The sequence below is a fragment of the Argopecten irradians genome, chromosome 16, assembly GCF_041381155.1.
Source record: "Argopecten irradians isolate NY chromosome 16, Ai_NY, whole genome shotgun sequence".
Classification (NCBI taxonomy): domain Eukaryota; kingdom Metazoa; phylum Mollusca; class Bivalvia; order Pectinida; family Pectinidae; genus Argopecten; species Argopecten irradians.
This window is the reverse complement of record NC_091149.1, coordinates 5,855,112-5,882,651: the sequence shown is the minus strand read 5'-3', so window position 1 is coordinate 5,882,651 and position 27,540 is coordinate 5,855,112. Positions and strand designations below refer to the sequence as shown.

General features: G+C 36.5%; 2 protein-coding genes across 2 annotated transcripts; one reads left to right on the top strand and one right to left on the bottom strand.

Annotated features, from left to right (window-relative positions):
* Nucleotides 1–464: 464 nt before the first annotated feature.
* LOC138310585 (uncharacterized) lies at nt 465–3,793 on the bottom strand. The gene is made up of 2 exons (XM_069251854.1): nt 3,709–3,793; nt 465–1,560 (listed from the first exon to the last, which is right to left on the bottom strand). Exon 2 carries the CDS (start codon nt 1,551–1,553, stop codon nt 612–614), a length of 942 nt encoding a protein of 313 aa, XP_069107955.1. The 5' UTR covers nt 1,554–1,560; nt 3,709–3,793; the 3' UTR covers nt 465–611.
* A 19,151-nt stretch (nt 3,794–22,944) lies between these two features.
* On the top strand, nt 22,945–25,903 carry LOC138310592 (medium-chain acyl-CoA ligase ACSF2, mitochondrial-like). The gene is made up of 2 exons (XM_069251860.1): nt 22,945–23,110; nt 23,522–25,903. The coding sequence occupies exon 2, from the start codon at nt 23,527–23,529 to the stop codon at nt 25,186–25,188; it is 1,662 nt and encodes a 553-aa protein (XP_069107961.1). The 5' UTR covers nt 22,945–23,110; nt 23,522–23,526; the 3' UTR covers nt 25,189–25,903.
* The last annotated feature ends 1,637 nt before the right edge of the window (nt 25,904–27,540 follow it).

The following is a 27,540-nucleotide window of genomic DNA, read 5'->3' as shown; positions in this document are numbered from 1 at the left end:
TACATTATGTATTGCGAACGTATTTTTCTGAAATATTGTTTCCGAAAGTGGAAATTCAAAAATGATCATTACATGTACCATATGCATACCTATCTAGTATTTAATTGTTAGATGTTCTACTTGCACTTTTTGAAATAAAAAAACACCCAATATTTATCGGAGTGACGTATCATTTACCGTGATAAAACATAAACAAACATCGCAAGCGACTGTAATCTTAATGTAACCTTTGAGCACCCGGATGTAAGACATCATCGCCATCCTTTTTTTAATCTCCCTTATTATATTTTGGGGCGATTTGACATTTTGTACAGTATAACTTCACACAACCGGACTTGTCTAATCCGAATCTCTCTGTAATTTTGAGTAATTATATAATGACACTTTTTTTTCTTAATTTATAGTAATTTAAATTGAAATTATTATATATTAATTAAATGTAGAATATAGGAAAACATTTCTGGTAAGACAATATTTTCTTTTATTGATAAAAATAAATATTTGCATATGTTATAATTGGATTATTGTAATCCTCTACGTAACTCTGAATGATATGATATCGAAATTGACAACATTTCGCAAGCCTTTTTTATGAAATGATAATGCTTGCTTTACAATTGTTTCCAATTTTCCCACAAAAACTTGAACTGAAAACTTAATTTATGTGTTTTTCTTAACAATTCTTGATACCAGCAATAACGCCGTAGCGGAAAACATATTCTGTCGATTCTGTGCGGCTGGAATTGAATGTTCCGGAAGTGACGTATATAGTCTGTGGTAAGAAGACGGTCTAATACAGCATATTCACACCCTTCACAGTCCATTGTTATCAGATCAACGTCGCGACTTCGTACTGATATTTTTTCGAAGAATTTTGTAGTGTCAACTATGTATATTTTCTCTCCGGTTTCGTTACGAGGGGCGAATATTGAAACGGCATCATTACTAGACTCTTGTATATGAAACGTCCCATCACTTGAATCGATTCCAAAGTTAAACACTACTACGTTTTTAGATTCGTTAAATTTTTGCACAAGTAAGTTATAAAATGAAGGAACTGGTTCTAGTACATAATAGTACCCGGGACGGAATCGTGAGTTGATTTCGCCTGTATCAATTCCACGATGTCCGCCCGCCTCGATTACCACACTTTGCTGAGTAAGATATGAATGGGAAGTATAACGAATATTTCTATCTATTAGTTCTGCGTCATATGAATCCTGTATTACATCCATGTATGACGAAAAACATTTCTCCACATTTGCTTTCTGTTCGTCTGTTAGAATATCTCCACTTCCGAAATCAACATAGGTTTGATTACTCCCACAATGCCGCACCGGAAATGTGTTGGGATAATGGTCCATTGATTGTAGCGGTTCGTACGATTCTTCAGCATAAACTTCCTTTGGTTTTGGTTGTCTTGGTGTTATGTACGATTCCTCAACATGAGTTTCCTTTGGTGTTATGTTTTTATGTGTCATATTGAAGTAAATTACCAATCCAAAGACAAAACACACGAGTGATGTGATACGCATTTGTAGTGGTTCCATCATATTGTCGCTGAAAAATAAAAAAAGAAATTAGCTTTAGTTATGATTTTACTTTACACAAACCATATTCTATATTGAACAAATACGGTACATATATTAAGTCCTAAATGTGTTATGAGTGTCGTGGACATGAGAATTCATTTCTAGACATTTTACTGGACATCATGTATATGTATATACTTGTGACTTAACATTTTGTATTGCGTATACAATGATGCCAGACTAGCGGTAGAGGGGAAAATCATGCACTGGTTGATATATATAAGCATGAATCTTCCAAAACAAAGCAATTGAAAATTGTACCTACTTCCGTTTTTTTCAAGATGGTCGCCGTTTTCATAGGAAAAACTATAATAAGTAATTATTAACGAAGTAATACGCTGCACGTCTCAATAAAATCATGAAACTGGGCATGGTAGTAGCCAAGACTACCAAAGTAATGTTTAAAGCCGGAAGTCATTGAAGCAACATACCTACTTCCGGTATTTTCAATATGTCCGCCGTTTTCATATATAAGAGAAGTAGTGAATTAACAGGCTAAATGTTGGCATATTAGTAGCCAAGTTTGCCAAAATTAGCTTTAAATCTACAGCAATTGGGGAAAAAGTTAATATTGCGGAATTAAGAGAACGCATTAAGACGCAGTATGTTTAAATAAAAGCACGAAACTTAGCATGTGAGTAGCCAACTAAAATAATATTTATGACCATTGATGGTCATTACATTAATGTAATCATTTGACACAAATAAAATACAGGAAAGGAGATGTACATGTCACATGTGAATAGGGCACACCAATGCATCCTCGTGGAATGTAGGTAATATGACACTTCAAATTATAAGATGTATGCAATGCTTGAAAAATAATTAATTCAGAAGCAAGAAAAAACCTGTTATTTTTCGCAATTATTTATGCATAGTAAAAGGATTAGGGAAAGGTCATATCAAATAACATTTTGTTTGTTTGTTTGATTAATTAACGCCCAATTAACAGCTATGGTCATGTAAGGACGGTCTCCCATGTATACGGTGTATTGCGCGTATGTTGTGCGAGGTGCGTGTTTTGGGAGACTGCGGTATGTTCATGTTGTGTCTTTTTGTATACTGGAACTGTTGCCCTTTTTATAGTGTGTGTTTGATTAATTAACATCTAATTAACAGATATGGTCATGTAAGGACGGCCTCCCATGTATGCGGTATGTTGTGGGTGGTGCGTGTTTTAGGAGACTTCGGTATATTCATGTGTCTTCTTGTATAGTGGAACTGTTGTCCTTTTTATAGTGCTATATCACTGAAGACACTAAGCAACACACCCCACCCGGTCACATTATACTGACAACGGGCGAACCAGTCGTCCCACTCCCTGTTTGCTGAGCGCTAAGCAGGAGCAGAAACTACCACTTTTATAGACTTTGGTGTGTCTCGGCCTGGGGACAGAACCCAGAGCCTTCCTCACAGGGGCGAACGCTCAACAATTGAAACGTAGGTCATACATTGTAATTATTGATACGAACATTATATCATGGTTTGATGTGAACAATTGTTTCGATTAATATGATTTTAAATGATTTTTTAAAGCATAAAAATGGCAAATTTTCCCTGGTGTTGCAAAAATAAGACATTAAAAACCTGAAGTGCATTTTGTCTTATTGTTATATAAGTTTAAAAAAAATATCTTTCCAAACTCGTACACATACTATCTGAAATTACTTTTGTAAGATATCAAAGTTATTCTCCAGTATTTAAGAGTATATCTAAAAACCCGTAAGTAAAACAGATACAGAGGTTGTTGCTAATCTTTCTAATATATGTTTCTGTAGGTATTTAGTTTCCGGTTTATGATTATATTAGTCGCTATGTGTGACAAAGGTTCGCCATATGTATTTTAAGTCACGAACGGCACAAACTATGCTCAACATTGTACACAAATGATTAGATAAATCTGAATTATTCGGTACATTCAGAACAATAATACACAATGATTCACACAAGGAAACTTGACCTATTTCTGAATCGTTATCACTAACAACATATTTAAATAAATTTTTCACATAAAGTTTAAAATCATCTCTTAGTATAGATGTATATTACATTTTACCCTTAGAAAACGACTAAAAATACTGCAGACATTTTCAGAAAGAAATTAAATTTTTCATACCTGTTCAGGAAACCAAATATACGTAGCAGTAGTTCCAATTTTGATCTTTACTCTTCAATGGTCAGGGCAACTATTGTCCGTTACAATGCGCAGCGTACCTAACTTCATTTGAGACATGTCGAGGCCTTACTAGTCTTATTGTCTGACTAAACGATTGTCCGACAATGGGGCTAGCAGATTAACGACCATTTCCCCAATAGGCAGTAGTGGCCGTTTGTGGTTCGGATAGTAAACTGGTATATACCCAACACACACATTAATATACGCGTATGCATGGTCAGTGGAAAGGAAAGTAATTACAATATCCGCGCACAACTTGGAATTTTTTTGGGGGATAAAAGACAGGAAATCGATGTTGAAGGATATATTGTTTTTTTTCGCAGTATATTTTTGCAATATCTACACCATTCAGTCAAGCGCGGATCTTGTGGCATTGGCTTTCATATAAAACACACGTTAATCGAAGGAAGTTATGATTACGGATGCTGGGACCTATTGAAAACTTATTTCTTCTGTTATTTTCAAGATGGCCGCCATTTTCATAGCCGAAACTAAGAGAAGTAGTGAAATAACACGTTTGACTCTTATGGACCGAGGAGGAACTTGTTAAATCAAAGGACATCTCGTATATTAAAACCGCAAATTCCTTTACAAACCTTTATGGAATAGCGATTCACAGGAATGATGGAACAACGTATGTGAAAAGGAGCACGTTTGTGGCTACGGTTTTGAACAAAATGACATTTACGCATGTTTTTATTTTACATGTGTATTCTGTCTATCATACACTTGACCAACGATATACCGTGTTGTTAAACATCTAGACACATTTCATACAATCCATATGAAATGGACATATTTGAGAATTTCCTGATGGTAAATACATTGGATGTACATGTACATATTTGTCAGTAGTAAAAAAAAGGTTGGGGTCATTCCCCCTCCCACTCCTCCCAAACCGCGGGAAATATACCCAAAACCACAGGAAAGTATACAGTATATAGTCCTGCTATATTTTACCAGCCCCTCCCGCCACATCTAAAAAGTTTGGTTTCGCGGAATTTTCAGTTTTAAATGTTAATGTATGTCCATTGAATTATGTTTGTAGGTCAACCGGATTAAGAGCTGACCGAGTCCTCTATTTACAACTACGTGTAAGTTAAAATCAATTATGTGTGGTGTCATAACCTCCCTTTACTTCACATTGACCATGTGAAAATTCAACAATTATAGCGGTCGTAATTGAAATTTCACTCTTTTATGTATTCGTACAACAGTGTAGCCTCAGCTTGTGGAAATTAATATTTTATGGACATTTGTTAAGGTCCATATGGTGTTATATTACCCGAGTAGAATAGATAATGACCGAGGGCGTACAAGGGCAATATAACACCACATGGGCTAAAACATAGCTCCTCTTATTTTTATATTAGATATGATAATTATTTTAAATGAAATGCATGGAGAATGGCTTCGATAAACGCAATATCGAATTGGGATTGACGTCACAATAGGGAATATTGACTCTGTGTTTCTAAAAATGGAAACATCGAGTCAATATGCTTTCTAAAAATGAAAACATGGGAGTCTATATGCTAAATATCGCCCTCAACGTGAGAGTGTATCAGCCAATGAATGTGGTGGCATATCGCAGCATATCTAATATATAATTATAAGGGTCAAAGAAGTAATATCAACGGGATTTTCCCGATGATACGGGATCCTATCAAACGTAAGTCTGTAGGATACGAATAACTTCAAATGGTAAATATGGGACATGAAAGTAATTCCAACCGTGTATCTTCTTTCTTTGTCCCGTATTACTGTTCGTATTCTATTATGTAATCGTGTTCGTATTGTGTGTCTTGATTAAGAGGCAGATCACCTCGAAAATTTGACAATTGTTTTTGTCCACACGGTTGGAATCCCATAATATATAATTGTATACATACTTTTCTTGACTTTACTTTCACAGAGCTACAACTAGTGTTTGGGGAAACAGCTCTTATGTAGTCTGTGAAAAGGATAATCCAAAGATATAATTTTCTATAAATACTGATTTATTAGAGTCGGGTGTGGAGCGGAGAAATATCCAACTCTACACTTCCAAACCTATAGGCCTAAAGTGAATATACAAGTAATAAAAAATGATAATATACAAAATATACAGTAACAAACATGTAAACAGCGCTTAGTCTAAACGTGATATACAGTAGTCGCTAATTAACTGACGCAAGAGTTACCGGTATTGAGAACTGCTAAGAAGGATTAGCTGAAAGAAACACCGGTAAATACGTTAAAGCTATATATCACAATAAGGAAACGGCCATTATATTCAAAATGAAGCTTTGTATTTTACTTCTAAACATAGAATATTAAGTATGTTCGAGTAGATTAAAACAAATAGATTACATCACAAATGTCCGAATAGGAACCTGTCATAAACCGTATGACAATACTATAAATAGCGTAATCTAATGTTGGTCACAAGGGACCAACCTATACACAATACAGGTCACGCTAAATTAATTAACATTAATAATTTGATCAGTGGCTATTTTTTTCAGTCCTCCCCTGTTTGTGGGGCGGTACTTGGCCACCGATATTTGTGTAATTATATGTAATTTTTAGGCAATGATTGCATGTTCGAGATATTAACTTTTAGGTAATAACTTTTAATATAACATCAGTGATTTTTTTTACCTTTCAAGTGTCTCATAAGTCAACCATACCGGCTGGGCGTTAAATCATTGTATTGTGTATATTTTATATTGTATAATCATTTTTATGTTGATCAATGCGTGACACTTTAATAAACTAGTTCATTATTATTGTTATTGTATCGAACGCACCCGAAACCAGAAACTTTTTAACCACGAATCCATTTAAAGTCAAAGCCATTTTATTACAAAGTGTATCTAAAACCAAACTGTATCGAGTCAATCTTTAATAACAACTCATTGTGACTCAATGTTCCTATTTAAGGCTTAAGACGAGCTTATGTTCAAGTACACAGAAGAAGTGATATATAGACATACGAAAAATCACTAGTTTAAACAGGGTCTAAATCCTTAAAACAACAACCTTTACCACGTGGATCCTATGCGAGTGCGAATCCACCTTAGAAAACCAACCATCAAAGGGTTTGTTTTTAATGTTTCACAGTGAATTATTTGCATACTTTATCGGAACATGTCAATAAAGCCATGTATGAATCCTCTCGCTTTTAATCTTATTTCGCGGGTTTATTTAAACAAATCCTTTTTAACCAATATCATTAGTTTTTGACATGGAACCGAAGTATGCACACTTGATAAGCAGCGAATGGAAGATCATCTATTGTCTAACCCTTCGACAAAAGATTCAAGAAGTCGCCACCACCAAATGCTACGGTTATGAAATTAACCAGCCCAGCCAAAGACAACACTCTTGTCGTTACATGGAGGATAGGGGTATTCCACCCGAGGAGTCATAAAATGTGGTAAAGCCCGATGCCTGCCGAAGGTTTTGCCACATTTTGTGACATTTCAAACTCTGTGTGATGTGTCCTTTTAACGAGAGAGATATAGAGATAATTTTATTTTGACTCAGCACTATACGATCTAGATTATGATGATGTCGTAAGCGTGTGGACTCGTTAAGAATAGATGTTTTTACGACATTTGGGAATAACACTTAAAACTTATTATATAAATCAAACAACACCATTTGAACCATGAATATCTACCTGTATTTAGGTAGCACCCAATGCCTAGACATTTATCCAAATAACACACCGTGGTCATTTAAAATCTAGTTCAATGTCCCATTGAATTTAAGCGAATTATGGATAATAGTTCTTACCGGACTTCGATTCATAACAGAGAACCCGTGACGAATTGACCAGTACACGTATATTGTTACATATATGACACGGGTATAATTGGAAGTCTATAAGTAAAAGTTATTGCATGGCTTTCGAGTAATAAGGGATTTATTACACCCGAGCGAAGTGATAATCAAGCGATTCCGCCATTGCTGCATGCTTCCAACCTCTCAAAAAAGAAGAGTGTGGCCAGGCAATAAATATCTTGCTACCACCATTGACTTCACAATAACCCCCTATCATGGCCAAACAGGATTACTTGACCACAAAAGGGGCTGGAACCCTCATTCATGGCCAGTCAGGATAATTACATGATCATGAATTTTTTAAAGGGGCTGGATATGTACCTGACACGTCCTTACATGACTCTGGCTGTTAATAGGACGTTAAACTAATAAAACCATAAAACCATAAACAGCACTCGACCATAGTAACGAATGCTGTAAGAGAGGGGATATAATCATTACTCACCTTGTTCTAATGATTAAATTAACCAATAGACCAACTAACCAATGCTGCCAGATTTTTAAAAATACACCGCTATAAGAAAATTACATTTATTTAAATGTACATCAACAAGCTTCATTAATTATTCTTTCAATTGATTATTATATGATAGCAACTTGGTATTGCAAGTTAACATTTGAACTCCATATGAACATTTATATCAACAAATGATGCCTTGGTATTATCATATATGTATTTTATCTATTGAAAGCACAGATGGAATTAATTTCAAATAAAATTAACTTACATTTAAATTTTCCGACAATTTCTTTTTTCATTTACTTATTTTTCTAGCAATCGCTGAACAGAGCTTGATAATAATCCAATTGTTTCCTACGTACTGTACATACTTCCTAAAAACAACCTGATGCAGTATTTTGCAGAATCAAAGTTTTTATCTCTACACATGGCAATGCTCCTTGTGCTCCTTACGATGGGCAATGACAAACTGATGTAGTTATATCGAGCAAACCCCTAATACTGAAAAGTACTCACTGGTGGCCCCATTCTGTTGCTTTTCGTTCTTAAACTGTTTTAATCAAAGTTGTTGCTATTGTTTGTTTGTTTGATTAATTAACGTCATATGAACAGCTATGGTCAGGTAAGGACGGCCCTCACATGTATGCGATGTTTTGCGTGTATGTTGTGCGAGGTGCATGTTTTGGGAGACTGCGGTATATTCATGTTGTGTCTTCTTGTATAGTGGAACTGTTGCCCTTTTTATAGTGCTATATCACTGAAGCATGCCGTCGAAGACACCAAGCAACACACCCCACCCGGTCAAATAAGTATTATAAAAGTAAGAACTAAGAGTTATCTACCATCTATTTACAGATAATTGAATGAATATAGATAAAACTTCCTTATTTCACGCAAAATTGAAATATCAAATTGATTTATAAATTCTCAGAAAATGAAAACCTATGTTCAATCTTAATGGCTAAATTTACGAGTGATCAAGAAATAAATATAGAGCTATTGAACATATCCACCTAAGGAAAGATCTATGATTCCATTCATATAATAAAATTTCAATATGAAGTTATACCCTTTAAGCAAACACAGGTGCACAATGTACCAATGTGTAATCAAAGCTCCCTAATCCCTGATTGGCCTTCCCGTAGGTTCCCCTCATACAACCGTATAGTGTTACAGTGCACTAATATTACACTTACATTTACGTTTGTAAACTTCGACTCTGATAGTTGTGTCCCTATATTAGAAGGTCCTATTTTAGTAGGTATTCTCTAATAAGATACACCGTTCAGTAGTAATTGTTCCTTTGGAATAGCCCCAATTGTAGAATGTCGGCAAGGGTGAGAGTGAGGAAGTGAGAGGATGAGAGAGTGGGAGTGAGAGTATGGGTGAGTTATTGAGAGTCAGGGAGGGAGGGTTTGGGGAGTAAGTGAAAGTGAGGACGGAAGGTATTGAGTGTGGATAAAAGTGGGATGGCTAGGGCGGGAGGAAGGGAGTGAGTTTAGTTAGTGAATGAGAGTGAAGGACGGAGTTAGTGAGTGCGGAAATTAAAGAGTGTTTTATGTTACGTGGTAGAGTTTTCAGTCTAGCTCTTGCCCTTTTCTCGCCATCTTATTGAGTTGCAGTTTGCTCCCTTACCGAGATAATCTCGTGTTTGTTTAAGAAGCACAATCCTTTTGGTCTTGTGAATAGACAGTAATTTGGACAAGAGGAAATAAAACGCTACATATCAATTTTATGTGTTTAATGTATACTGACAATGGGTAAACCAGCCGCTCGATTCCCAACCCCCGTATACTGGGTGCTAAGCAGGAGCAGACACCAAACGATACCAAGATGTGAGATACACATGCTACCTGACCAGGAGAAATAACGAATATGTTTTTATTCTAATTGCGTCATTTGCATCATCATGTGAACTAAATAACGTGAACCGACGGATAATGCTGTCTGATGTCTTTCGAATACTTCACGAACCCAAACCATCCGTAGAATTTCCTTGCAACGAACTAATACAGGGTCTTATCGACCAAATAGAGAAAAGAATAATATTTTATGAACAGTGCCCAGGACGTCATGTGACATGGTCTTGACCAATAACGGCACAGTTACGTTGTTGCTTGATGGGACACGATAATTGATATTTTACCGACTTACATTTTGTAACTGCAGTCTCAGTTTGAATGGTACTTAGCACAACATTACCAGAAGACACAATATACAAGAAATTATTTACCTTCGCTTATAACAAGCATATGACATCAGCGCAATAGTGCTATTTCTTGGACCAGAACTGCGTTCGTAACTTGAAACATTTTGAAAACTATATTCAGTAATAGAAAACAAAGACAGAGGTTAAAAGATGTTGTTTGTCGTACAGATATGTCACTTTTTATACCAAATCATTCTTGTTGCTGGTTGTAACAGATCGTTCTACGGATTTTCAACTAACGGTATAGGTGGAGTGCACCCCCAGGATTACCCTGACCTGGTGGTACCCGGGAACGTGTCCACGTATCTTTGTCTGATGCTCTGTGGACAGAATGTCCGCTGTATGTCCATCTTCGTCCAGTCTGGACAGTGTCATCTTTACAGGAACGGATTCGTGGATACTACTAAACTCTTACCAAACCCAGGATGGAAGTTTTACAACCTTTATACAGGTAATGATTTGTTTCCTTTAAGTTGTCCCATTACATTAATTTAACAGTTTTTATGTTAATATGATGTATATTCTGTATACGTATAGGAGTCGCGATGGCCGAGTGGTGGCCAAAGGTGTCCTGACATATCACCAAATGTCCCCCACCTGTACACTGTAGGTTTCGAGTACGAATCTCGTGGGGAACTTGCCAGTTACTGACCACTAGTCGGTGTTTTCCCCGGGTACTTCGGCTTTCCTCCACCAACAAAACTGGCACGTCGTTTGATGGCCATGGCTGTTAATAGGACGTTACTTACCGAATTTAAGATATGTTTGAAATGCAAAATATTTGGCCCTCAAAGTCCGGATGATAACCAACAGACTTAAATTTTATGAATCGTATTCTAATGTATTAGACATTCTTTAAAAGAAACTGCTATGCTTATTAGGTTAGTGGCTCGTGTGTCACCGCGGATGAAACCGCGTTTCGGCAAACAAAGAAAACTGCGTATATATCAGCACTGTAAAGGTCCGAGCTTTGGTTTTATCTAAGACTAGAGGTTAACATTAATTACAGTGTAACAGATTTATAGCAAAAGTTATTTTTATGGGTGCCGTCATATGAAGTTCCCCTAATCACCACAGAGCCTAATTTGACAAGAGTGACCTTCCCTGAATGATGATGTGACATTGTTTTACCCGTAAACAAATTTTATTTCGCAGAAGAAAAATGCTTTTTGAAAAGTCACATCATTTAAAGTTAATATATTAGGCACAACAATGTCTATACTTGCATTAGATTTTGTGTTATCAACCATGTTCCTTTTTGTTCAATTTTGACCAATTGCGTGTCGTTGCGGCCATCTTAAGCTTGGTTCCTTGTCTATAAAAGTTGCACATCTACAGGGCACCAAAATGACCTGAAAATAGTTTAATATCACTAGTAACAATATGATCTATAACTTAATAAAACAAAAATGAACTTGGACCTTAAACAGATCCCTGCTGGAAATTTGCCCTCGAACCAATTTTATTAAAAATGAATGCTTTATATAGCAACATTAATGCAATTTCTTGAAATACGTTTAAAAATTTCAAAAGGTCCCAGGGGCCTGTGCTATGGCCAAATTAAATAACCCTGAAGAGGTGAAAGACAGGGTTCCCTTTTTAGTCCAAAACGTTCCGTCGTCACACAGTATTATATGCGGAAGAGTATAAATAATTACATATTATGAACACAAATTTCTAGACAAAATGTAACAAATAAAAGTTTGACTAGGATAGAAAATATCGAAATTTTTGGTGTTATTTTCGGCCATGTCAATTATTAACAAAGGGGGGTTTACCCACTTCAAGTTTGAGTGCACCAAAAATATTTTCTAAAAAGTTGGCTTATCGACTATATCTTGGATATCACTTGATATCATGTTAACCAATAGGAATGTTAGATTCTAGCCTGATTCTGGATAATTATTACTGTCGAATCTGTACTAACGACCATCTGTATTAAGCGACCCTCTGCTCTAAACGACCACTTCAATCCCCCCAAGCATTTTCACTATATATTTTAACTCTATTAAACGATCATCTCTCTAACGCGACCAGCGACCACAAAGTTTCCTTCCCGTGGTCGCGAAAAATCTCCATACAGCGACCAGAAAACGAATGTCATTTCGATCTTTCCAAAACGTCTATCATCCGGTCGCCGGTTTTAACACAGCTTGGTCAGAGCAATTAAGTCTATAGCTTGTTAATGTAAACAAAAGAGGTGTGAAACAATTAGTCTGTAACTGAAGCCCTGTATAAGTAATGTCACACTGGGGCAATTGTATCTGACTGAACTTTTCACACCTTTATTACCGTCAGACCTGGGGCCCTTAGAAGATTATGGGTCAGGTTCAAAGGCCGTCTCCATCAATGTGAAAGGATATTACGGTTAAATAATAAACTGTTTGATACAACATGATAAACATTATTTAAAACAAATACTAGTAGTGACTGACAATACTTTACTTACATGAAAATGAAATATGAAAGCAGTCGAACAGACAACACATGCAGCGTTTGTTTAGGCTGCCATCTTGAATGGGTCATAGTAATAGACAGAACCGGATATATGTATAAAAAAAAAATCCGGATTTTACAATAAAAAAACCCCTAAGAATCATGCAGTACAAATTCCCATTTATTGTGTAGCATGTTCTGAAAACACACTTTTTTAAAACCAGGAATAATTAAATAAACAAAATATTACACAACAGTTAAAATAAATAGAAAATAAATATTTACAATAAATGAAATAATGCTATACATATGACCTTATTACCACACAAAATATATTCTTTGCTTTAAAACTCACTGAGAACCACATAATATGAATAAATTACTGATTTTTTTTTATTTGTTAAAAAACATTTATATTTATTTTAAAATATTTTATAAATGTTTATGATACACTGATTGATACTTTATTCATGAACAGTGAAGGACAACTCATATTTTACAAGAAGAAGTTGATGTTCAAGTATTTACGATTTAAACATGGAAATATGACAACTTAACAGATTCAAAAACCCCATAAAGGGCCCCAAATTGGTTGTATTATCACGTTCAGCATCCATACACATTAGGAAAATAAAATCATAAACATTTATGATGACTTAAGCTTAAACAATAGACAAAATAGAAACTTGCTCAAAAACTTTAACGTGAAATGGGACGCCAACGCTGACGCCGACGCTGGGGTGACAACATTAGCTCCCCCTATTCTTCGAATTGGCGAGCTAAAACATCAAACTATATATCCTCCTTAACATGGGCTACTCTATTAAGAGACCACTTTTCAATTTCCCTTGAATGGTCGTTTAAGACAGATTCCTAAATGTACAGTGTATCATATTTACCTTTCAAATGTGTTTTCTATCATTATCCTATTTATTTCCTTTAAGAATACGATGATTTCATCAACAGAATAAATTCACTAAACAATTAAATCATAAAATGCATGCCAAAATTGTAAAAATAGTACATACATATGTTGCATGGGAAAAGAATTACATTTTATATATTCATGATTTACATTGTACAGCTATTTAGAAAAATAATGAAGTAGCAACACACTTCCTTGGGATGACATGTGGATGATAAACCAGATGATTATTTTCAAAGACAGCAAAATCGGCAAGAATTATTATTGAACGAAAATGGAGGAAATGACAACTTATTTCGAGTCATTCAATGGGATAAAAGTTCTGAGGTATTTTGCATGGTGGGAGCCTGCTTTCGACAGTATGAATTGATAACAAATGTTTGTTAGTGACATTATACGGAAAAATATTTGATCTTAAAAGAAATATCAATCAGGCTCGGCTTCGTCTCACTTGACACAAGTTTAACCTCGCCTGATAAGGTTTGTTTTAGACCCAACCTATACATGTAAGTTATGTTTGTTTTTCGTTGTGGATCGATTGGCTGTTTTTTGTATAAATAAAAGTATTGTCAATTTAAAACTATGGTCACTAATAAAAGCTGTTGTAATATAATATGTTTTTTTTGTATTTGCGTACATCGAAAATATTATAAATTATAACTGTCATATTTCAATTGTTTGTGAGAAGATATCAAAAATAAAAATATACATCTTTGTATACATATACGTTTATCTTTAACCGGTGACATTGATATTAATCAACACTAAATTAATTGATTAAATGTAAACAGACACCCAGTGTTCTCCTTCACATCTGTATTAAATATTTTAATTTCTGACAAACCTTCAAATCGATAAGACATTGACAAGTATTAATGCCGTATAGGTTTGCACGCAAAAAACCTTTTGAGGTATCTTTCAAGTGCAAATAATAGCATTGTTAATGTTATTTCTTCAATGTGTAAAGATAGAGTACTTGGCCTATGTCAACCTTATGCTTTCTTATTTTATCATTTTAATGATATTTACCATACTTGCCATCCGGACGATATATTATATAACACAGGTCAATAATATTTGTTTTTATTTCATACTAAATCTTATCGTGACGTTAGAATAGAGATTTGTTTAAGTAAAAAACAACCCCTTGGATAATCAATGGAATCGTACGTTTAAAAGTAGTCTGAAATTTAATTTCAAGTATGTATTAATGCCACTATTGGTTATGTCATTTGCATTATGAAATATGTTTGATTAATTAAAGTCCTATAAACAGTCAGGGTCATGTAAGCAGGAGCAAAACCTACCACTTTATAGACATTAGTGTGTCTTGGCCAGGGGACAGAACCTAGAGCCTTCCTCATAGGATCGACGTATTAATTGAGGAAAAAACAAACCCCTTGGATAATCGATGGAATCGTACGTTTAAAAGTAGTCTGAAAACATATGTATTACAATCTGATTAAAACACCGATCCTTATAACCACTCCGTTCAATAGAGGACCTGACAATATCCCATTAGGGGTCACGTCCAGATGACCTTTATACCACGTGTACTTCAGAGCAAATGCAGTTTCTACACCTTACAACATCAATTGAAAACGTCTTTTCGCCCCAGTATACATATACAATTAGCTTTGTTGTGCACTTCGGGGCTAGATGGCTACATACATGAACATAATTTGGACAGCTTTTTGAAACAATTTCGTCCCCAGTCAATTTTCCGGCAGTGCCAATTTGATTGGTCATTTCAAAAGGTCATCTTGACGTGACCCCTAATGGGATGTTCTCAGATCCTCTTATCCAACGTAGTGATTTGTTTGTTTGATTAATTAACGTCCTATTAAAAGCTATGGTCATGTAAGGACGGCCTCCCATGTATGCGATGTGTTGCGTGTATGTTGTGCGAGGTGCGTGTTTCAGGAGACTGCGGTATATTCATGTTGTGTCTTCTTGTATAGTGGAACTTTTGCCCTTTTTATAGTGCTATATCACTGAAGCATGCCGCCGAAGACACCAAGCAACACACCCCACCCGGTCACATTATACTGACAACGGGCGAACCAGTCGTCCCACTCCCTTTTGGCTGAGCGCTAAGCAGGAGCAGAAACTACCACTTTACAGACTTAGGTGTGTCTCGGCCAGGGGACAGAACCCAGAGCCTTCCTCACAGGGGCGAACGCTCAACTCAAGGCCAAAAGTGAGGCGGTGCCAAGGGAGGCATTAGGAAGGATAAAGTCAGTTAGGAAGAATAGAAAAGATAAGATCCTAAATTTAGTCGCCTTTTACGATCATGCAATAGGGGCAGCAGGTACAATTCTAACGCCCTACCTGCAGGGCCAATCATAAGGATCTGTATTTTAATCAGATTGTATGTACATTTGTATTAATGCCACTATTGGTTATGTCATTTGGGTTATGAAATATGTTTGATTAATTAAAGTCCTATAAACAGTCAGGGTCATGTAAGCAGGAGCAAAACCTACCACTTTATAGACATTAGTGTGTCTTGGCCAGGGGACAGAACCTAGAGCCTTCCTCATAGGAACCAGCGATCAACAGAGGTGGTGTCCGGGGAGACGTTAGGAAAATAGTTAGTTTGGGAGAACAGCTATTTATAAGACCATACATTTAATCGCCTTTTACGATCATGCAATAAGAGGCAGCAGGTACAATAAAATTTTGTTTGAAAACTGTTGAGAAAATCCACTAGATTCATACAATATACAAACAAAATGTCCTTTCGTACTGCGAAGAAATTAAAAAAATTGTGGCATCAGTGCTGATTATTCCTATTGTTTTTATAACGTTTACATCGATGTATTCAACTACAAAAATAGACCTCGTGCTATGTGTACCTAATACATATCGTTAATCGTAATTGCTGATTCTGGATCTTTGATTACAACATTCAAATCTGTAATCCAAAAAATGTTTCTACAAATTTTCGTGATTATAACTATATATGTTGATTTTAAATATTTTTTCTTACTTTTATTTTTCTTACTGAGTGAAGGAGAGCCTACATTTGAAATTTGAAAAAGATCCTTTCAGTACTTGCTGAGAAATAATGGTAATAAACCATCTTCTTGACCGATCAGTCCCAAAATGCATTATGCACAACTAAAGCCATAAGGAAACTTATATATAAAATTTTCAGCACTTTCTGAGAAAAACCGGTAACAAGAATTGTTAACGGACGAACCATGGACGAGTAGCGATTTGAATAGCCAACCATCATCAGAAAAACTCATTAAGTTTGTTTGATTATTTTAACGTCCTATTAACAGCCATGTTAGCCATTAACGGTCTTGTAAGGATGGCCTCCCATGTATGTGGTGTGTTGCGTGTATGTTGTGCGAGGTGCATGTTTTGGGAGACTGCGGTATATTCGTGTTGTGTCTTCTTGTATAGTGGAACTGTTGCCCTTTTTATAGTGCTATATCATTGCAGTATGCCGTCGAAGACACCAAGCAACACACCCCACCCGGTCACATTATACTGACAACGGGCGAACCAGTCGTCCTACTCCCTGTTTGCTGAGCGCTAAGCAGGAGCAGAAACTACCACTTTTATAGACTTTGGTCTGTCTCAACTCCATGCCAAAAGTGATGCGGTGCCAAGAGAGGCATTAGGAAAGATAAATTCAGTTGGGAAGAAGAGAAAAAATAAGATCCTAAATTTAGTCGCCTTTTACGATAGGGGCAGCAGGTACAATTCTAACGCCCTACGTGCAGGGCAGTGTTATCATCCAAGCTACTACATGAATAAAAAGTGCTGAAATAAAAAATAACCTTGCTGAACACCTAAAACACGCAGAGAATGTGTGTTTAACAATTGATTTGTGGTCCAGCAGACAAATGAAGGGATTCCTTTGCATCACAGGATATTATATCCTTGATTTGACATTGAAGTCTGTAATGATATGTTGTAAGCGTGTCAGAGGTGACATATCTCTGGCGATATTCGTAATGAGTATGAAGAAGCATTCGCATTAGTATGTTTCTTATTTCGGTTCTAAAAATGTATGTGTATCAAGTGACAATGATGCAATATGGTAAAAGCATTTTCTTTACCAGGATTTGAAGCAAAGTCATAGAATGACATTGCAGAGGTGTTGACTATATATAGTGAGAGCGAAGATGATGATTTGTCAAACGTTGAAGTCATTTGTGATGATGTTTTGTCTTAATGTTTGCCATCCCATTCCACATGTTATGCACGTAATTTTCAGCTTGTTGTAAAAGATAGTCTAAACACTGCAGTCCCCACCTGAAACTGTTACCATTAACATTGCATCTTTTGTAAGAAAATCAATCCTTGCCTCTGATATTCTAGAAACCGAAAACATGTTGTTTCAGGCGGCAACAAATGCTATTAGGTGGAATTCATAATATATTATGATAAAATCGGTTCTGAATGAACCAGAGGTAAAGCTAAACGAGATTGAGTGCAAATTGAAACTTACATTGTATGAACGAAAGTTTTTGTCAGAGAAGTGCGATATCTTTTTGAAATTTTGAAATAACCTTTTGAAAAAGTCACTAGAATTGTCCAGTCTGAAGTGGTAGATTAACTATACCAGTAACTCTTGCTTTGAAACACTAAATCAACTCACTGATTAGTTCTAAACCTGGTACTGCCCTCAAACCTTTAATTGAGTCAAGAATCACTCATTGCATGAATGAAGAACCATACATTATTGTAGTAACATTATTTGTTTATTTGATTAAAATAACGTCCTGCCAGGGTCATGCAATGACGGCCTTCTTTGTATGTGGTGTGTCGCGTGTATAAAGTGCAGGTGTGGGTTTTGAGAAACTGCGTTATATTTGTGTTGTGTCGTCTTGTAAAGTGGAACTGTTGCCCTTTTTATAGTGTTCCTTCACCGAAACATGCCGCCGAAGACATCAAGCATTACGTAATTACGTGAATGCTTCGTGTAAATTTAACAGCCAGTGTATTGTAAGGACGGCCAACTATATATGTGTGTATGAAGTGAGGGTGTGTGTTTTGTTTTGTATATTCGTGTATAGTGCAATTATTGCCGCCGAAGACACCAAGCAACACATCCCACCCGGTCAAATTACAGACATTTGGCGAACCAATCGTCCCAATCCCTTTATGTTGAGCGCTAACCAGGAACAGGATCTAACACTTTTTTTAGACTTTAGTGGGGCTCCATAGAATAGAGCCCTCAACCAAGGGCCAAAATTGAGGTGGGGTCAAGGGAGACGTAAGGAAGAAGAAAGGAAATTAGGAAGAAAGAAAAGATAAGATCCTATATTTAGACTCTTTCTTTTAAGATCATCCAATAGCGGCAGCAGTCTTACACCCTACCTGGGCGGTAATATTAGACCCAAGATTTCAAACAACGTATGGTGTGAGAATCAAAACGCAAGTGATTCGAATATACATCTTTTGAGAAATGTAGTGCATAACATTTATGTTGATCATGCATTAAACGATAGTGATATCTCCACGAATGCAAAAAAACACCCTGAAAACTGATGACTTCTTCAGTGACCTCCCACCAAACCAACCCAGAATGTTTGTTTATTTGATTATTTTAACGTCCTATTAACAGTTTGTTTGATTGATTATTTTAACGTCCTATTAACAACCATGGTCATGTAAGGACGGCCTCCCATGTATGCAGTGTGAAATGCGAGGTGCTTGTTTTTGGAGACTGCGGTATGTTCGTGTTGTGTCTTGTATAGTGGAACTGTTGCCCTTTTTATAGTGCTATATCACTGAGGTATGCCGCCGAAGACACCAAGCAACACACCCCACCCGGTCCCATTACACTGACAACAGGCAAACCTGTCGTCCTACTCCCTGCTGGACTCTAAGCAGGCGCCATCCATAGCGTCCTACTCCCTGTATGCTGGACTCTAAGCAGGCGCCATCCATAGCGTCCTACTCCCTGTATGCTGGACTCTAAGCAGGCGCCATCCATAGCGTCCTACTCCCTGTATGCTGGACTCTAAGCAGGCGCCATCCATAGCGTCCTACTCCCTGTATGCTGGACTCTAAGCAGGCGCCATCCATAGCGTCCTACTCCCTGTATAATGGACTATAAGCAGGCGCCATCCATAGCGTCCTACTCCCTGTATGCTGGACTCTAAGCAGGCGCCATCCATAGTTGATATACTTAAGACGTTATATCTTATAAAACATTTTAGTTTATATTTCAAATTGGATTTTGGTTTCTGTTTTGAATATCTTTCCTTTAGTATTATAACTGATATTCTTATTGTTTAGGTGCCTGCCCATACAGCAACGGCTATATAGAGAGCAGAGAGTTAAATTTATGCTACAAACTCCATATTGGTGGGGAAAGAAATGCCGTCGACTTTAGCAACACGTGTGCGTCAGAAGGCGGTAAACTTCTACGGATTTCATCTCAGGATATACAAGACCATATTGCTGCTTTCCTAGGTATACATTTAAAACCTAATATTGCTGCTAAATTCCTGTATTCCAGTTTGGGTTCCGATATGGCTGAACTATGATGAATCCTTTAAATTGCTCTGTATCATTGATTCTGCATAGATTTATGAACATTGGCCAGAAACTTATTTTTGAGCTTGGACTTCAAAGATTATTTAAAGATGGTCCACCGTCGACAGAGCATAAATACTATTTATCATTTAGCTTATTTATACCTAAATAACACAAAATACATATATTTGAATTATTGCTTTTGGTATCTTCGTTTGTTTGTTTGACTTATTAACGCCCTATTAACAGCTATGGTAATGTAAGGACGGTCTCCCATGCGTGCGGTGTGTTGCGTGTATGTAGTGCGAGGTGCGTGTTTTGGGAGACTGCGGTATATTCAAGTTGTGTCTTCTTGTATAGAGGAACACTTGCCCTTTTTATAGTGCTGAAGCATGCCGCCGAAGACAAAAAAAAATCTGATCTTGTTATCATTTGTCGGCGGTGTAACATCTTTAAGATAAGTATGGTAAAAAACATCACCTTGAAGAACACATTGTGTTAAATGGTAAGTAATAATGTAGTGGAAATCGGCTTGACATACGGTGTCCTGCAAGGTGCTGTGTTGGAGCAAATTTGAAACAATACTTATAATTTTTTTTCTCGTACCACAGTGAAAAGTTATTTAAATCTTATTTCTTTCCCTGAACCATTTTGATCCAGTAATAGTCAATTTTGTTTATTATATTAACATCCTATTCATAGCAAGAGTTGTTTCAGGGCGGCTTCCCATCTGTGCAGTGTGATGTGGTGTGTGAATGCCTTTATATTTTGGGCGACTGTCGGATACTGTCGTTGTATATCCTTGAATTAGCATATATAGCGGCCTTTTTATATCGCTATCTCACTTAAGCATGCCCAAACCCTAACCCGATGACACCGGACTAACACGCCGGTCACATTTTGAATGCACGGGAAAACAAGTCGTCCCACTCCCTTTATAATGAGCGCATACGGGCATCAAACAATATAATACTAATCTCGATGCAAATACACATCGCAGAACTATTTACTTTACAAATAATCTCGAGTTTTAACATCGTATTTGTTTTATTATTGCAGGTGATGTGACGTGCCATCATTCCGTTTGTATCCAAGGCTCGGATCAAACCACTGAAGGAACATTTAGATTTGACGATGGCACACCGATGACATATTTCAACTGGCAGGACACGGAACCAAACAATTTTGATAACGAGGATTTTATATTCCTCGGTATCGATTTCGATTTTAAGTGGTTTGACTGCAAAGATAAAGCATCCTCTAATTCATCCTTCATCTGTGAGATTGATATTACAATTAAACAAGGTTCACCTTATCTCGGCCGTTGAAAAAAATTTACATAATGCGCTCAGTACCATTTGGAGTTTATATAAGACAGTTCAATACTTATATTAACATTATTTCTAGCTATTGGCGGTTCTGCTAAAGCTGTTGATAACAATAATAAGATGGAACAGCCATTATGATGATGATGAGGCGACGTTGGGTTCGGTTCATGTAAGGATGGCCTCATGTACAGTATGTGGTGTGTAGCGTGCAGCGTGTATGTAGTGTGCGGTCCGTGTTTTGATAAGTTGATGTGTCGACGTCAACATAAGTGACATCATATGGTCACATTTTGGACTTCAATTATCTTACTATATATTTCACTTAAAAGATACTCCACCGCCGACGGACCATAAACGACACTTATCATTTGAACTGTAATCGGTGTTTAATCTTGTATATATATGTTTAATAAATCAAAAAATAATATGAAATAATTTATTTTGTCTTTTGTGCATGCGCAATCAGTACTTCATTCCACATAGGACATTGTGCAACGGAATTTTTAGGGGATGCAATTAATTATTATTTTTAGTATTTTTATCTTGAAAATATATTAGAATCTCAAACTTTTCAATGGCGGTAATGGTGTAAAGTAAGTAACTTTTGTAACCGAAGAAACATACTAAATCGTCTGCTCCTGTCTTTGATAGAGAAAAGATAATACCGTTTGTCAGCGGTCGAGCATCCTTAACCTTTTTTGGTCTGTATAGTAAATGTAACAAACGAATGTAATTCAACAAATTATCATGACTGATCATTTATGCTCGCTTCTGAAAACACCAGTGAAAGAACATTTTTGATAGTTGGTAATATAACAAAGATACATCCACGTACCTTAAATGGCGTTGACTTTTTACAAAACTATTAGCCTGATCAACCAACCAACTAATCACTTGTATGTTTAATAAATTATTCATTTGCATTTCGATTCATATTCCGTCTAAGCATATTACAGAGTTTTCGCCCTTGCGGTTAGGTATCGATTATTACGTCATTATTTTGTGAGCGCAAAGTATGACGTCACCATTAATACCTACATGCAAGGGAAGATATCTCTGTTATATGCAAGTACAAAATATACATTCTACATTCTGGAAATATTACTTGTAAGTTTTGTTAATTATCCATTTGCATGTCGATTTATATATATATTATATCATGGATGAAAAGTTGAAATGTTTAAAATTGAATATATCTGAAAATATTAAGCATGTACCCACAAAAATTCCCCGAGGTCCACAATCATACATTAGCCTCCCAAAACACGCACCTCGCATTTCACACACACTACACACCTCATACATGGGAGGCCGTCTTTGCATGACCCTGGCTGTTAATAGGACGTTACTATAATAACCAACCAACACCCCCGAGGTTTCAACAATGTTAGTGAGATTTTTCTATACCGCTTCATTACTATCACATACGTATTCACAACCAGGATCCTATCTATTAATCATCAGTACGGCCACAATATCAATACTTCCTCTATCCGGAACATGTATATATAACAATAAGCTGTTAAAACGACCTACGTTACCGCCCGATGTGAGATGTCATTGTTTCAGGAATTCTACATACCCAGAGTTCAGATGGGAGATAATACCGTAACTTCAACAACAAGTTTGATCTATAGAAAAAACAGCAGGTTAGTTTCATTATTACAGTATAAATAACGATTCAAATAATCTTACATAAAAGTTTTGTTAATATTCGTTAATTTCCTGTATACGCTGCCCTCCAAAAGTTCTGTCACATATGTTAAAATTTCTAGACAATTTATCATTAAGATGACTCGCAAAACAATTATGAGTTTGAGAAGATAAATACATTGATACATGATATATAGTTATTTGTGTACTTAAAGCATAAATATAAAAATGCACGTATAACTTATGGAGGGCAATGTAAATATTTATACTAGAAATAAAAACATAAGGCTAACATTTTGTTCTTTTTATAATTTATTTTGATGTTTGATGTGTGTTCTATTTTAATATGCAAAATTAACTACGATCGGCTTGAGCTTCATTATAATTCGACCTTTCGTGTGTTGTAGGCAAAATGAGTAAGTGGAGTTATTTGCACTGTAATTCATTAGCACCAAACAAATATATTACATTGAATGACGTCATCAAAAGAAATGCAGAGAAATTTCCTCATACAGAGGCATTCATCTACCGCAACGAACACGGAGATCGCCAGAGTATAACCTTCGGCGACCTGTATGAACAGGGCCGTTGCGTTGCGCAGTACCTCGTTAAGTCTGGGGTACAACGACAGGACAAGATCGGCTTGTTTGGTCCCAATACTCTGGCAAGAATTGTAGCAGAATGCGGCATTCTATTGGCCGGGGCGGTCGTCCTTCATCTCAATATCGATGTCCAAAACGGTAGCGATTGCAAAGACGTTTTAGAAAAAGCTAAATGTAAAGTGGTTTTCGCTGATCTTGGCGTTAGTGACGCTTTCCTGCCGCTGATACGAAGTCTTATAGCCACAGATGAAACTAATCATAAGAGGCAAAAGTTGATATTTCTGAGGAAGCCAGACTCTGCAAATGTCACCGATACGCTTTTAAACGACATTCAAACTTCCGGAAATTATGACCTGATTCTACCAGACGTTTGTCCCGAAGATGACGCTGTAATATTTACCACTTCTGGTAGCACTGGCAAACCCAAAATGGTCGTCCATAGTCATTTTGCGTTTACTGCTGCTGTCGGACCAATATTCGATATGGCGGTGAAACGAAAGACATCGTTTAATAACCGTCCGTTTGGGTATAGTGGTGGATCGCTTGCAATCGCGACGGCTTTGGGATGTACGCGTGTTTTCACAGATTCAGCCCTTGGTACTATCAGAAATGAGATGAAAATAATTTGGAAAATCATAGCAGAGGAACATGTTGATATTGCTTTACTGATGCCATTTTCCTTGTACGATCTTATAACGATAAAGGACAACATCGTAGATGATGGATATCGCTTAGATACAATAACGACTACCGGGCAAGTTATAGATACGTTTTGCGCCAGGGCAATCGGCAGATTCTGCAAAAGTTTGAGGATAGGATACGGATCAACAGAAACAATAGGAGTATCAGCTCTATCTACTTCCGATGATAACCTAGCAACCGGTAATGTGGGAAAACCTCATCCAGGAGTAGAAATCAGGGTAGTTGACGAAGATGGGTGCGTAGTGCCAATCGGCGAAGAAGGGACGGTTCAGGTCAGGAGTACCTTTTTGATGAAGCGCTATTTCCATGACGCGGAAAAGACGCGGGATGCTTTCACAAAGGAAATACCTGGTTGGTTTAAAATGGAAGACATTGGGTTGATTTCTGCGTCAGGTGATCTTATTGTTCGTGGGAGAGTAAAGGAAAACATCTCTCGCGGAGGACGAAAAATACTGCCTGGAGTCATAGATGACGTGGTGAAACAAATGGAAGGGATTAGTCGTGTGGCGACAGTGGCGGTACCGGATGTACGTTTATATGAGGAAGTTTGCGTTTGTTACGTCACAGAAGAAGGAGCAGAACTGTTAACGTCAGATGTCCAGCTTTATTGTGAAGATAAATTCACAAATTCTGAAGCTGGTGACGGAATGGGGTCCATGCCTAAGTATTTCGTCATGTTTGACAATTTCCCTGTTTTGTATACAGGTAAGGTTGATAAACAGACTTTGAAGCGACAGGCGTCAGATCGCTTAGGGCTTTCCAGTTATTGATCATCTACGGATATGACTTGCACAGATTGATACATACACCATCAAATCTGTTTAAAATAGACGTGGTTTTTTCTCTAGTAAAATATTATATGGACTTATTTTCAATAACGGGCTTACTTTCAAGAACAGATCACTTACTTCATAGTGTTTTGTGGTAGAAAAAAAAACGACACGGTGCATTTTTTGGTGTTTTAAAGGTTAAAGATCGTGTTTAAGCTAGTGATTTTTGCATGTGTAAAGGACTCGATGTGTATATCTATTTAAAGTCGAATCCGGTCAAACCAGCGCTCCCACTATGTACTGAACCCTGTTGACTGGCAACGAAAAATTGTACAGTTTTTGCATATTTTGCTAAAATTTACAAACAACACAGCAATCTACGAGTCCACAGTGACATGTATAGTTATAAGCCTCTACGAGTCCAATATGTTCGTAGAAAGAACACTTGGGGCCGTTAGGCCGACAAGTGTTCTTTCTACCAACATATTGGACTCGTAGAGGCTTATAACATACTTAAAATATAGCCCCTCTTTGTGGTAATATTGGACTGCTGGTTGTACAGAGGAATCCTTTTGTTAACATACTAGACACCTACAGGTAAATGCTGAGTACCCCTATAATTCAAATAGAATGTTCCACTCGATTGGACTCCTACAGTTAATACACTGATACCCCTATTATTGAAATGGACTGTACATTAAAGGCACATAATTTACCTGTTCTTCACATTATTTCATTTTTCGCCATGTCTTCAGACAATGATGACATATTATGTTCAGTCAAGTTATCAGAAAAAACAGTCCAAACAATGACGGTGATTTTACTTCATATTGTCGACATAGATAACACAATTAAACAATAATTTCAACATAAAGAGCGTCTTTTTCGGACATTTTGGATATAGCTTAAGGAAACCGAGAAACCAATGACCAAGTGATCTCCAAGAATGTTCCTCATATTTCATGTTTGAATGTGAAATCATGGGCAGTCATTTTAGTTTCATTTGCCTTGTCATCAGTGGGAGAGAGAGAAATCTCCACATTAAAATGGATAAAGTGTGATTGATATGTTTGAAATGCGGGCTTTACTTCTATTAGAAATCAATTCAAATAGATAATACAATCAAAAGTTGTGGAGCCATATGCATTTAACTACCGATTGTATGCATACATGGTGTGCAATATGCGAAAAGGATTAAGATAATCAATATTTCAATATATTACTTGTACTCGAATCACAATGGATGACTCCACAGCTATGTTTTAACTAAAGGTTAATATGGATGCATAGACACTTTTTAATAACTAAGTTATGTTCAAGTTCACCTTAGGCAACCAATGTATAGGCATACAAAAAATCACTAGGTTAAATAAGGCATTAAACTTTAATGTGTGATGTGGGTTTTGTTGCTTTGAAAACATCGCATAGCAATTAAAACATATGTAAACTACAATATCCATATGTCAGTAAAAACTGTATCTTGTACTAAAATTATTAATTCGCACATAAGATAAATATCCGATCGCGGTAAGTCAATTATAATAGTGCGGATGAAGTGATCAAATGCACCGCTGCAAACATGATATAGGGATATCCGGCCATGAGAGTACGGTTAGGTTGTTAACTTTCTATCCATAGCCCCGGTCATTTAAAGATGCTACACCGCTAACAAATAGTATGTTTTTCTCAGTCAAATTAGTATTTGTCTTCAGTACGGATACAAAATTAACTTACAAATGCACAATTACTTAACATCATTATCACCATTGAAAAGTATGAGCTTCTAAATTTACTTCAAGATACCAGTATTAATAATAATTGCGTCCCGAAAAAAATCCATAACACTATGTTCTATTTGGATTGAAGTACTGATTACGCATGCATCAATACATTATTTATATACTTTTTTGTGTTAATTAGACTTAAATGTAAACTATTAAACACTATTAAACACCAGTTATTGTTCAAATGTAGCTTGTATGCTCTGTTGACGTTGGAGCATCTTAGACGGGCCTCATATGTGCAAAGTCATACCTTGACCGCATCAAAACATAGAAAATGCATAAGAAGGGTCGTTCTATTGTTTTGACGATTAACTATCACTTTATAACAAAATTTAACTTTAATGCAGATTAAATGAGAATATTAAAGGGTATATAAACAGCTCTGACATCTGACCTTGATTAGAAAGCACTGTACGTACAATGTATGTGTACACACACATGATGTTTTCATCCTATACACATACATGTATATGTACATTTTACACACAGATAAGGTCTGCTTGTTATGGTCATGTAAGGACAGCCTCCAATGTATGCAGTTCGTAGTGCGAGGTGCGTGTTGAGGTCC

Coding starts and splice junctions, on each gene's coding strand:
- LOC138310592 (XM_069251860.1), top strand. CDS start 23,527: ATGAGTAAGTGGAGTTATTTGCACTGTAATTCATTAGCACCAAACAAA.
- LOC138310585 (XM_069251854.1), bottom strand. CDS start 1,553: ATGATGGAACCACTACAAATGCGTATCACATCACTCGTGTGTTTTGTC.